Here is a 12,864-nt window from a genome sequence, read left to right on the forward strand (position 1 = left end):
TTAGATTTAAAAGCTTTTGCACAGTGAAGGAAACTATCAACAAAATGAAGAGACAACCTACTGAATGGGAGAAAATATTTGCAAGATATGACTGACAAGGAGTTAATATCCAAAGTATTTAAACAGCTCATACAACTCAACATCAAAAAAAAAAAATAACCGGATTAAAAAATGGGCCAAAGACCTGAACAGACATTTTTCCAAAGAAGACATACAGACGCCCAACAGGCACATGAAAAGATGCTGAACATCATTAATCACCATAGAAATGCAAATCAAAACTATGAGATATCACCTCCCACATGTCAGAATGTCTATCATCAAAAAGAACACAAGTAACAACTGTTGGTATAGACATGGAGAAAAGAGAACCCTTGTACAGTGTTGGTGGGAATGTAAATTGGTGCAGCCACTGTGGAAAACAGTATGGCTCAAAAAAAGAAAAACAGAACTACTATGTGACCCAGCAATTCCACTCCTGGGTATATATGAGAAAAAAATGAAAACACTAATTTGAAAAGATACATGCAAACCAATGTTCACAGCAGCATTGTTTACAACAGCCAAGATACAGAAACAACCTAAGTGTCCATCAATAGATGAATGGATAAAGAAAACGCAGTATATATATACAATGGAATACTACTCAGCCACAAAAAAGAATGAAATAATGTCATTTGCAGCAACATGGATGGACTTGAAGAATATAATGCTTAGAGAAATAAGTCAGACAAAGAAAGACAAATACTGTATGATATCACTCATATGTGGAATCTAAAAAATAAAACAAACTAGTGAATACAACAAAAAAGAATCAGACTCACAGATACAGAGAACAAACTAGTGATTACCAATGGGAAGAGGGAAGGGAGGAGGGGCAGGATAGGGACAGGGGATTAAGAAGTACAAACTACTATGTACAAAATAAATAAACTACAAGGATATATTGCACAGCACAGGAAATACAGCCAATATTTTATAACTATAAATGGAATATAACTTTAAAAATTGTGAATCACTGTTGTACACCTGAAACATATAATACGGTACCATCAGCTACATCTCAATTAAAAAGAAAAAACGTGTGCTAATCATTTAAATTTTTAAGTTTGTCTTTACTTAGAACATTAACTAGCAAATAGAAAAATAACATAGCAAATCAAGAGGACAAGAAAGAAAGGAAAAGCTTTATATTTTGGTGCCTTTAAGGGCACTTGCTTCCCTGCTTTTCACTGGACCCTTCCAGTCACATGGCCAGCCCTCCTCCAGCTTCCTTTGCTATTCTGCTTTGGCTCCTGTAGCATCACTTAATATCCTGCCGTTCCCTGAAAATCATCCCACACTCCTCATGTCCTCGTGCCTTTGCCCATGCCTCCTCTACCAGGAATACCACTCTTCTCCCTTCTGTACATCTGTGAACTCCTGCTCATCCTCCAAGGTGCTGTCTGCATCTCCCCGGTCACACCCTGACCTCAGGGGATCAGACAAGGCCCAGGGCTGGGGGAGGGACTTACTCAAGGAACCTGGTGATGTACTCGCGGCTGCAGCGGGACCAGGTGAGAGGCGCAGCGTCGTACAGGAGCTGTGGAGACATGATGAAAGGCCGTTTCCCAACGGGCTCACAGTCATTGCCGCTTCCGTCATGCTGAATGCCAAAACTGTGTGAGAGCACAGGCCCCAGGGGCGAGTGAGCCGGTGGGAAGCCACCAGGCCGCCCCTCCCTCGGAGGTCTGCAAGGTGCTGGATCCTGGCTCCCAGGGCTGGCTCTTCCACCAAACCACTGTGTGGCCTGGGGAAAGTCATATCCCGTCTCTGAGACTCAGTTTCCTTAAGGTAAAACGTGGGTGTGCTAACTAGTGTCCCACAGGGCCCTCTGCCAGGTGCACCAGCCTGAGCCTGAACTAAGCACCAGGGACGTGGAGCAGCCTGGCTCCTGCAATGAGCTGGCCAACAACGGCAAGCCAGGTGGCATGCGTGGGGCCCACTGTGGCCCTCGCAACCTCACTGGTGCCAAGGACAGTCTGACAGAGTTCCTGCCAACCCTCAGGTCCTGTCCCAAGGCTGTGCAGTGGAGTGAGGGAGTCTGAGCTCCTGCGCCACGGTTAAAGTCTCAAGACCATCCTTGGGAAAGACATGAGAAAAATTACCTTTGCTGAGCACTTACTATGTGCCAGGCACCATACTAAGCACTTTGAGAAACACTATCTCTCTCAGCCCTCAGGGATGACCCAACACCTCGGACCAACAGAGCTCTCTGTGAGCCTGCCCTCACTGGCTCCCAGACAACTAAGACTTCCATATTCACAGCTAAACAGTCTGGGCACAGAGGGCCAAGGGCACGGGCCATGCCTAGGCATAATAGCCTCATGTGGAGATGTCCAACAGAGGGAGCCTTGGACATCACTGAATCCAACCCCCTCAATCAACAGGGAACACACAGAGGCCCAGAGAGGGCAGGGAACTTGCCTAGGGTCACAGAGCGATTAGGAACAGGGGGCTGGCAGGGACTAAGAGTAAGAAATGCAAAGCACTGAGGGCAACAGGGAGGGACAAAGACCTATGGTGACTTTCTGGCCCATCTCAACCCCACTTCAAATAAGACTCACCCCTCTCCTAACAGGGAAGCGGCCTGTCTGTGGGGTGGGGACAGTGCCAGGGATAGCATGTGGCCAGGATAGGCTCATTCCTCAAGGCAGGGCTCCCTTCCCTGGGATTGTGTGGGCCATCGGCTTGTGCCCACAGGTTGGGAGGTGAGGTCGGGTTCTTAGTGTGGCAGTGGGGTTGGCGGGGTACCTGTGCCCGAGCTCGTGGGCCACGGTGAAGGCCAGGGGCAGGCCTGTGTCCTCGTTGATGCTGCAGCTGCGGTGAGGCTGGCACATGCCCGCCACGTGGGACAGGCCCAGGGTCTCGCAGGGCTGGTTCATGGCGGCACACAGGTCCTTCCTGCACAGGCAGAGAGAAGGGGCCCTCAGGCTGACTTGGCCCGGAGCCAGGCCCACCCAAGCTGACGGGGCTAGGGAGGGGCCCCTGCTGACCCTGAGGGAGGTTGGGAGTGAAAAGGATGCCCCTGCCATCGCTCCGAGACCCGCGCAGGAGCCATTTGGGAAGCAGGTGCCCTCGTTTACCCAGGACACCTATCTGGGCCTGGGGAGTAGACCCATGCACAGACAATTTGGGTTACTACCCCAGCGAGGATGCTGACAGAAGCTGCCGGAGCTCAGCAAAGGGAAATAACTCCACTTCAAGTTCAAAAACACTGCCTCTGAACAGATAAAGAGTTGTCAGAGGTTGGGGTCATGTTGAAGGGGGGTGGCGTGAGTAAGATTTTCTGGTTATAAAAGAGTTGCACAAGAGATCCTTCTAAGAGAACCATTCTATATCTAGACTGTGGCAGTGGATACAGGAACTTACACATGTGATAAAATTGCATAGGACTTAATACACACACACACACACACAAACAAGTAAGTGCATGTAAAACTAATGAAACATGAATAAGTCTGTGGATCATATCAGCGCCAATTTCCTGGCTGGAATATAACTACAGTTATGCCAGATGTTACCACTGTGGGGAACTGGATGAAGTATAAATGGTACTTCCCTGTATTATTTCTGACAACTGCATGGAATCCACAATTATTCCAAAATAAAAAGATCTCCCCCAGTACTGCTAGAATCCAGTCTTGGGTCAAAGGTGAGCAAACCCTCCTCAAAATGAGGCTCCCTCCCCCGCTGAGGGTCAGGTAGCACCTCCCGCCCATGCAAGCTCTACCGGCCGCACCCACAGTCCAGCCCCTCACAGTGGCGGTACCTGGTGAGCAGGATGGCGGTGTCGTGGTGCAGCGGGTGGGCGTCCCTTTTCATGTTGATATTTTTCTGCCACTTGCAGAAGCTCCTCAGGGTGTTGTCTGCGTGGTGAGTGATCTTTAGGTCCTCCTAGGGGCAGAGAGCGTGGCCACTCAAGCCTCTCCCTGAGCTCTGAAGGGTCAGGCCAAATTCTCCTTCACATGAAGGCGGGAGACAGAGGCCCAGAGGTGGCAGTGGGCAGACAAGCAGGCAGGCCCCCAGTCCAGCCTCCAGTCTGACAACCCCGCCCACAGGCACATGCCAGATGGGACCTAAGAGAGGGTCAGCCAGGGACTGGGGGTGACAGACGACACTGCTTGGGCCAAGGAGGCCCTCGCTGTGCCCTTCCACATGAGGCAGCTCAGGTAAGTGGCAGGAGGGCCCTGGCAGACGATGCCCATCCCAGGGGGCAGTGTGGGGCCACGTGACTTCTCACCTCCTCATCTTCCAGCAGGACCAAGCGCACGACGGTGATGTGGATGGGGTTCCCGATGCTGGGGTCATGAAACAGGCCGGCCACCTGCCCAAGAGATAAGGGTCAGGCTGTCACCTTGGATACAGGATATGGGCAGCCTCTGCCCACCTCAAGGGATGCACACCCAAGTTCACACAATGGGGAGCTCACCAGTGCATGCATCCCATACATGAACGTGCCCACACCTGTAAACACACTTCCCCAACCAGCAACAGCAGAACCTGGGGAGGACGAGAGGGCCTCCCAGCACCCGGCCATTCCTGAGCACCAGTTTGGGATCCTATTCCCCAGCTCACACCTCCAAATGCTGGCTTGTTGGCCCATCTCAGGGCCCTAACCTGCCCTGGCTAGGACAGCCCTGCAGCCCCCTCCTGCCCTGAGGACGCCAGGACCAGCATCCCAGGAGTGAGCCCTCCCATGAGGCATGACCTGGGCACGGCCTGGGGGAGGGGTGGAGGCAGGCAGAGGCCCATCTTCCCTGGAGCTGAGAGCCATGGGGCCAAGAGGGCAGGTGTGTGTGCCTCTCAGAGGCCCCCGTAGCCAAAAGGGCGGCTCCACATTCAGCCCCAAGGTGCTGGGAAATGGGGGTTAAAGCTATCTGCTCTTTTAAAGCTCCCTCAGAACAAGAAAGGGGCCAGCCCACAACTGGGGACAGTTGTCAAGGTCCCAGCAGGCAGAGATGTCAGGACACACCAGTTGTGTGTTGGCTTCTAGCAATTCCATCAAGAAAAATAATATTCAAATGGGAATGGACAAAACACACACTGTTAAGAGGGCAGAAAGCCCCTGATAATGGGGATGAATTACACCGTCAGAGCCCAAGGTCAGGAATGGTGAAGACAGTGATGCAACGTGTCTCTGTGCCCTCCATGCACATGCTGGAGCTGGGAGCACCTCTGCACTGCCTTCTTCCACCACATCAGCCGGTTCTGCCTCCTAAATTTTTTGCTCTAGCCCACCTGCAGCCTTGCACCCCAGTCATCTGTCTCTGAAATGCAAACCCAATCACCCTATGCCCTTGCTTAAAGCAATGAGTGGGTCTTCACTACCCACACATAAGGAAAAAGTCCTAGACCTGGCATACAGGCCTGTGTGGTCTGGCCCCTGCCCACCTCTACGGCCTCACTCCCCTCCTCAAACCCCCTCACTCCTGGCTCCAACCACTCTGGCTTTCTCTCAGAATCCCATGATCCTTCCTACCACAGGGCCTTTGCAGATGCTGTGCCCTCAGCCTGGAACACCTTCCCAAGTTATCTCTCACCCTCTCTGAGCTCTCACCCCTCCATCATGTCTTTTGGGGAGCCTTTATTCTACCCGACACTCCCAAATCACCATGAACTTGTCCTTCCTAGTACCCCCTCCATCACACCTTCATATTCATCAGGGTGACGGCTTCATTAACGTCTCTCTCCCATTCCAGACCATAAGCTCCATGAGGGCAACGTCTGTGCGGACTCCCTCTTACAGCCCCAGTGATCTGTCCAGTACCTGGCACATGACGGACTCAAGAAACAGTTGTTGAATGAATGAATCTTGAGCACTTGCTAAGTTTTTCCAACGCGTTATTTCATTAAAAAAAAAAAAAAAAGTGAAAAATGAAGAGAGTACCCGGAGAAAGTCAGATTAAAAGAACAAGTCTTTCCTAGTCGACATGCAGGTGAACTCAGCAGCAGCACCCAACAAAATGCTCCAGAGGAGCCCCTGAGGGTCTGCTAAGACCTGTCCCAACAACTAGCCCACCCCATACCCTGAGTTAGCGCTGGGATAGCTTCCTGTCACCACAAAGCCCCACCCCCAGTGGATATAACACCTCTCACTGTCCCCCAAGAAGTATGGAGGTGAAACAGACGCTGGGAGGGGGTGGCAGAGTCATTACTTGTTGACCAGATCAACCAATGAGTGTCTGTTTATGGCCTGAGGTCAGTGTGGTTGTCTGGATAAAACGATACCCAGGGAAGACGAGTCCTGCTCTGGTGCAGGCCTGGAGAGCAATCCAGGGTGGGCAGTATTCATGAGAGTAAGATCTGGGGGTTACAGGTGACCACAAGCTCCCAATGAGCTGACAGTATGACATGAGCCACTCAAAAAGGGCCTGTGACCTCAGAGGACATGAATAGAATTGAGGGCGCAAAATTGGGTGGGGGGATCTCTCTTGCTATGCTTGGAAGAGACCCACCTGAGCTCCCGGGCTCAGACCTGGGTCTGGCACAGAGAGGACACTGACGGAATGGAACCTGCAGGAGGCCCTGGTAAAGAGGAGTGAGCTGTCCTGAAGGTGGCTGTGGGGCCGAAGGGCAGATGCTAAAGCAGCCACAACAGCAGCAGTAACACTGACCGAGCCTAGCACACACAGTCCTCATGCTGGGAGCGACACATGCCTTATCTCACTTAACCTTCTTACTTCTCAGGCAGGCATAACCATCCCCACCTTACAGATGGAGTAACGAGGCTCAAAGAGAGGCTGAATAGGGGATCAGAACCCAGGTCTGACTGCATCAAAGTTTCTGCTCTTACTTCTTAAGTTTGGAAAGTGCTGCCTGCCTCCTCTCTGAGGGATTCTCAATGCCTGTAGCTTTGGAGGCTCTGAGAAGTCCTGCAGTAAAGCCTGTGTTCCTTTTTTTTGAACCCTGTGTTGCCAAACTTTTTCAACAGCGCCATCTTTCTTCACAGAACACTTAGTAGCATCCCTTGGAACAGGTACTCCTTGGAATATTCTTTGAGAAATGCTACAATGAGGTACAGCTTCCCCAGCATGGGATCCTATTCTTATGCATCCATCACCTCATCCTTGGTACAGAGCTGGCACTCATCACATCAGCGTTACAGAACTGCTCCAGAGGGAAAAGAGGGTAAGTTCTCCCCATCCCCACCACCCTGTTCCCCCATCCTTCCAGCACACTCTGGCCACCACAGCGACCCAGCTGTGGGCAGGCTGAGGGGCAGAGAGGACAGAGTGGGACTTTGGAAGCAGATAAATCTGACCTCCGGTCCCAGCTCTGCCACTCACTAGCTGTGTGACCTTGAGCAAGCCCCTGGGCCTCGCTGAACCTTTGTTCCTTCAACTATGTAATGGGGCTGAGGCTTAGATGAGGCAGTGAGTGTGGAGCACTGGACAAGCAGCAGGTGTTCAGAAGGCTCGAGCCCTAACACACGGTCCAGCCCTCCTCGGAGGCTGGCTGCATGCCACCCCATGCCCCTGCCATCTCCTGGAGTCTCCCTATCAGGTATCCAGCACTGTTAGGCTCATAGGTGCCCCAACTCTGTCCCGACCAATGCTGGACTCGCCAGCTTGGGAAAACCTGATACTGTCCAGAGCAAGTGACTGTGAGAGCCAGACCCTCACTCCTCCAGGGTGGGGCTTACAATGTAAATGTGTGCGTCCTGTGAGCCTGGACAGGGAGGCAAGAAGGGGCCCCGCTTTGGGGCCAGATCCTTGACAGGGGATGTCACGGGGGAGCCTGGAGGGCTCAGTACCTGCCCACATGGAACACTCAGAAAAAATGAGGCAAATAAACCCAGCTAACCATTGGTGGCTCCAGCCAAGCTCCTGGGCCTCCTTCAGGCTGAGGCCCTGAGTGGAGGATCTCATGGCCTGGGAACCTGACCTTGCCCACCCCGAGTCCAGAAGCCAGGCCCCGCTGTCCAGCAACGGTCCCTCCTGAACCGTGGCCTTTAGTGGTTTGTCTCCCTGGGCAGACAAGGCTAAATAGAAGCTTGGCTGGGTCTTAGAGCCCTCAAGTGCCAGGCAGAAGGCTATGACCTTTATTCCATAAGGAGGAGGGAGCCAACATGGGTGGCCAAGTCGGGCAGGAACCGGCCCAGAGCTGAGTTTGCCAATGCAGACTAAAGTAGTGGGGGCATGGTGGCCACAGATGGCACCCCTTTCTTTCTCTGAACCCAGGCTTCATGGTAATAAAAGGGGTGGCCAGACCTTCAATGATCCGGAGCGCACTTCCTTTAGTGTTGCAGGGGGTGTAAGGCTGGCACGGGCGGAAGTCACAGCACATGACACTGGCCACATCAGCTGCAGAGCACACACCCCCCGCTCTGTTCTCAGTCACCCAGCCCAAGAGGAAAACAGTGTTGTTCAGTGGGTGGCCTGCTAAGAATGCCACAGGCAGAGATCTTTTCTCCCAGGGGCCGAAGGAAGCAGCTTGGCTGCCTGAGGCCCCCCACCTGCACACCCAGGGCAGCAGCAGGGAGGGACTGGCTGTCACTATAGGAGCAGGAATCACCAGCTCCAACCTGCCACAGTGCCCCAGGTGGGACCTGGGAGACCTGGGCTCCTGTTTGGCTCTGTCTTGCCTCGCTTGTGACCTGGGCACGTCACTCACCCTCCTGGGGCCTAGTTATCTCAACTGTCCCGTGGCGTCAAGAGCAGTATGACAACGCTGTAAGGTACTACTGTCATCCCGTTCGTAGGTGAGCAAGCTGAGGCTAAGGTAGGTAATGTGGCTTGCCCAAGGTCACCAGCTAGTAGAACACAGAACTGTACAGATCCTTCTAACTCTGCTGCGTGCTGATGTCTCAGGCAGGGGCTGGTCTGATCGGTCATTTCCGTGTCCCCAGCGACCAGCACAGGTCCCGGCACAGAGGAGGGAGGTTTGTTCAGAGTGGTGTGGATGGGTCAACCAGTCTACGAGCTTCCTCAGCCTCCCCTACCCCAGCTCTGGGCCTGGCAGCGGGTAGAGGCTGCTGAGCCAACGGGGTGGAACGACACTCAGTGGTGTCCTCACAGCAGCCCCAAAGGCCCCACCTCTGCCCAGGCTCTCTCCTAGTGACTCCCTGTGGGGCCTCCCATCCCCTCCTGGACTTAGGAGCTGGAAGCTTATACCTCCTGCTTGGGGCCTGGGGTACACCCACCCTTTGTACCTCAACACCACCATCCCCTGGCAGCCCTCACCACCCCCCACGCACCGCCCGCAGCAGCCTCACCATGTTCATGATGGTCAGCACGTAGCTCTCGACATTTGGCTGCCCGTGGTACTCCACCATTTTAGCATCGGCTACCACCAGGGTCTCCACCCACTTCTCTTTGCTGACCGAGCGCTGGTGTAGACGCCTCGGCCGCTGCCGCCGCCACTGCTGTCGCTGCTCCCAACGCTCCCGCCGGGGCTCCAGCTCTGGGGACTCTGTGGGCCCCAGATGGGCTGTGGGTTGGCTGCCAGTAGATTGGCCCAGGGCACACGTCTCAAGGGCCTTTCCCCAGTGAGCTCTCTCTGGGTCAGTGGGAACAGTGCTGGGATCAGAGGCAAAAGGCCTGGACTCCCATCATGGCTTTGTCCCAGACATGTGCTGTGTGACCCTGACCTGGTCACTTCCCTTCTCTGATCCTGGGGGATGCCTGACTATAAATAGATAAGTTGATCAGCCTCACAGAGTGACTTCGGGGGGCTAATGAAATGGTGGATGTGAACACAATAAAGCACTGTGTCCGTGAGGCGAGCTCCTAAGCCCCTATCTCCCCACGCTGATCCCTCCCTCACTGGGGGGTAAGTATATCCCAACACATGCAGATCCCCCGGCCTAACCCCCAGCCTGGGGAGGCTGACCAAGACCCCAACCAGCTGACCCCACTGGGGACCTGCCCCACTGACCCAGGCTGCCCCCAGATCAGAAGAGGAAGCACATCTATGAAGCTGGGGAAACTGAGGGCGAGAAGCATGCCTCTTTGGATATCTGTTCCAGCAAAGAGAGTCCCTGAGCTGTGGGCAGCTTGTGAAGTTGGAGCAGTCCCCAAACCCCAGCAGCCCTTAGCAGGCAGCTCCTTACAGAGACTGGCCAGCATTTACTGTGGTCACTCTGCAGAAGAGGTGCTGGGTGCCACACTTTAGGTCTCCAAAATGGAAGTTAGTTATCCTGGGGTGAGACCAGAGTGGGGAGGGGAGGGAGGTTCCTGGCTAGCTGTCCTGCTGGGGTTGGGTATGGCCCGGCCTCGCCTGGACACTCGAAGAATAGTTGGCACAGCTGGAGGTGCCCCAGGCAGTGAGTGGGGAGGGGCAGTGAGAGATGGAGAAGGAGCCCTGAGGTGGGGAGATGGATGAGCTGACAGTGAGAGAAGCCAGTCCAGGGCATGAGTGGGGGCAGGCCTGACAGGCAGAGGCCTCAGGCCCGTGGCACATTTGGAGGGCACAGGCTTTGATGATGTGCCTGTCGGTCTGTGTCCCTTTGGTCTAACAGGAGCTGGGCATGGAGGTGTTGACAGAGGTTTCTAGAAGGCCCCTCCATGCCCCCAGACCCATCCCCTACCCTAGAGCTGGTAGCAGAGAAGCATACCTTTCACCCCACAGGTGCCTGGAGCCCTGGGGTCCCCCGGCTCTGCCCACCTCTCAGGGGCTTGGCGCTTGTATACCACGTGCGGCTGGGCACGGCCAGGGTGGGCTGGGACACCCTCCAGGGGCTCAATGAAGTAGTCCTCGTTGGAGAGCTGGAACACACCTTTCTGGGAAAGAAGCACCAGGGTCACTTGGGGAGGACTGGCACTCAGCTGCTCTTCCCACCCATCCCAGAGGCCTGTCCTGCCCAGCGGAGCCCACCATCCCAACTGACCCCGACACACTGTGCTTTCCTCCCTCTGGGCCTTTGTTCACTTTGTACCCTCTGCCTGGAATGTCCTTCCTTACAGCTTCACCCAGCCAAAGGCTTCTAGGCTAAGCTCAGAAGCCACCAGCCTAGCAAGCTGCTCCATACACCCACCCTACCCCTTAGCCCATAAGAAGCAAGAAGTGGGTCTGCATCTCCTGCATCCCCAAAGAAAAGCAGGAATTACAATTAAAAGCTTAACATCAAGAAGAAAAAAAAAAGTCCTGGGGATGTAATGTACAGCATGGTGACTATAGTTAATAATACTGTATTGTGTATTTGGAAGTTGCTAAGAAAGATCTTAAAAGTTCTCATCACAAGAAAAAAAACTATATGTACATAAATTTGTAACTAGACTTATTGTGATCATTTCACAACACATAGGTGTCAAATTGTTGTCTGAAACAGTGCATTATCAGCTCTAGGGGCTGGAGGCCTGGGTTGAATGCAGACTCCACCACTGGATAACTGGGTGACCTTGGGCAAGTTCTTCTCTGAGCCTGCTTCCTCATTTGTAAAATGGGAATGATGCACCTGTCGCTCAGGCTCAACAAGATTAATTAACTATACGGAAAGGGAGGAGCACAGACTGCGTAAATGAGAGACTTTCAAAGGCCCAGATACCCTAGAGCCTGTGAGGTGGGCTGTATTAGGCCCTGCCCTGCCAAAGCCCATGCTTTTCCTGAGCAATCTGAGCTGAGGCTCCCCCCACCAACAGTGGATGGCTGAGAATGTGCAACCCCCCAACTCCTCCCACACTCCACGCTTGGGAGCTGGGAGCAGAAAGGGGCCCTATCCTGCTTGGAGTGGAGCTGCTCTAACTGGGCACTCAAGCAGAGGGAGGCAATTAGGGCTGCAGGCAGTAGCCAGCATTACCTCAACCCAGAACAACCTGGAGGTTGAGGCCTGCTCTCCAGCGAGGCTGCCTCATCAACCCCTGAGGCAAGGTAAAGGTGAGGAAGCCTGTCCTGGAGAATAGCAGCCTAAAGGGGGGGGGGGGGCGCGGAGGGAAACAAACTCATAACTGATCCCCCAAAGAAGAGGGATTCAGCTGCTTTCTAAGTTAGTCTACACACACCACAAACAAAGTGGGGTGTCTGGACCTGCAGCTTCAACACTATCTGAGAAATTGCCAGAAATTCAGATTTTGCTACCCACGCCCCCCCCCCACCATGGTACAGTGGGTTTTTAACAAGGCCTGGGTGACTCTGGCTCGCATTAAAGTTTGAGAATCGCTAGAGAACAATGAGGCCTGCGTTGTCCACCCCATTTTACAGGTGTGAATACTGAGGCTGGGAGAGGAAAAGCCAACAGGCCGAAGTTAGCAGGCAGGTCCGTGGCCAGGCCGGGGGCAGCCCTGCGTCCCGCCACAGCACCCTGTGCACACTCACCAGGCCGTCGCAGGCGCTGATGGCTGCCAGGCCGCCCTCGAGCTCAGGGTCCTGCACCTCGCCGAGTAGGTGGCAGGCGGGGGCGCGGGCCCGGATGTGGGCCCGGCCCAGGCCGCCGCGCCGCCGAGTCTCGCTCACGAAGCCGGGTGCCAGCAGGTGCGAATTGGCTGTCAGGTTGAAGCGCAGCTCGCGGCCGCGGTACTGCAGCTCGTAGAAGGCGGGCGCGGCGGGGCGCGTGGACACATCCCTCTTACGCAGCGTGCGCGGCCACAGCTCGTAGGACAGGAAGGAGCCCCCCGCGTCCACGCGCACCGGGTGCACGATGTCCAACGCTGCCCGGCCCTCGGCGGCGTGCTCTGCAGAGAGAAGAGCCGGACTGGAGTAGGGAGCGGCCGAGAGGGCAGCTGAAGTCTCAGTGTCGGGACTCATACACCCACCACCTGTGCTATTTCACCTCTCCGTGCCTCGATGGCTCCATCTAGGTTATCGGGATAACCTCTTAACAGGTTTCCCTGCTTCCGCGATTGCCCGTGTGGCATCCCTCTCCCCTAGTCTTCTTTCAGCGTAGCA

At 54.3% G+C, this 12,864-nt stretch overlaps 1 protein-coding gene across 1 annotated transcript in view; it reads right to left on the reverse strand.

Annotated features, from left to right (window-relative positions):
* ADAMTS7 (ADAM metallopeptidase with thrombospondin type 1 motif 7) overlaps window positions 1–12,864 on the reverse strand; it is a gene marked incomplete at its 5' end in the record, with an annotated part of 55,015 nt that overhangs the window by 34,297 nt on the left and 7,854 nt on the right. The window contains 7 exons of the mRNA XM_079700606.1: window positions 1,515–1,658; window positions 2,794–2,943; window positions 3,812–3,936; window positions 4,283–4,366; window positions 9,257–9,453; window positions 10,598–10,763; window positions 12,295–12,650. Coding sequence (XP_079556732.1) covers window positions 1,515–1,658; window positions 2,794–2,943; window positions 3,812–3,936; window positions 4,283–4,366; window positions 9,257–9,453; window positions 10,598–10,763; window positions 12,295–12,650 — 1,222 coding nt within the window. The remainder of the gene's footprint in view (window positions 1–1,514; window positions 1,659–2,793; window positions 2,944–3,811; window positions 3,937–4,282; window positions 4,367–9,256; window positions 9,454–10,597; window positions 10,764–12,294; window positions 12,651–12,864) is intronic.

This window comes from Hyperoodon ampullatus (assembly GCF_949752795.1).
Source record: "Hyperoodon ampullatus genome assembly, chromosome: 3".
NCBI lineage: Eukaryota > Metazoa > Chordata > Mammalia > Artiodactyla > Ziphiidae > Hyperoodon > Hyperoodon ampullatus.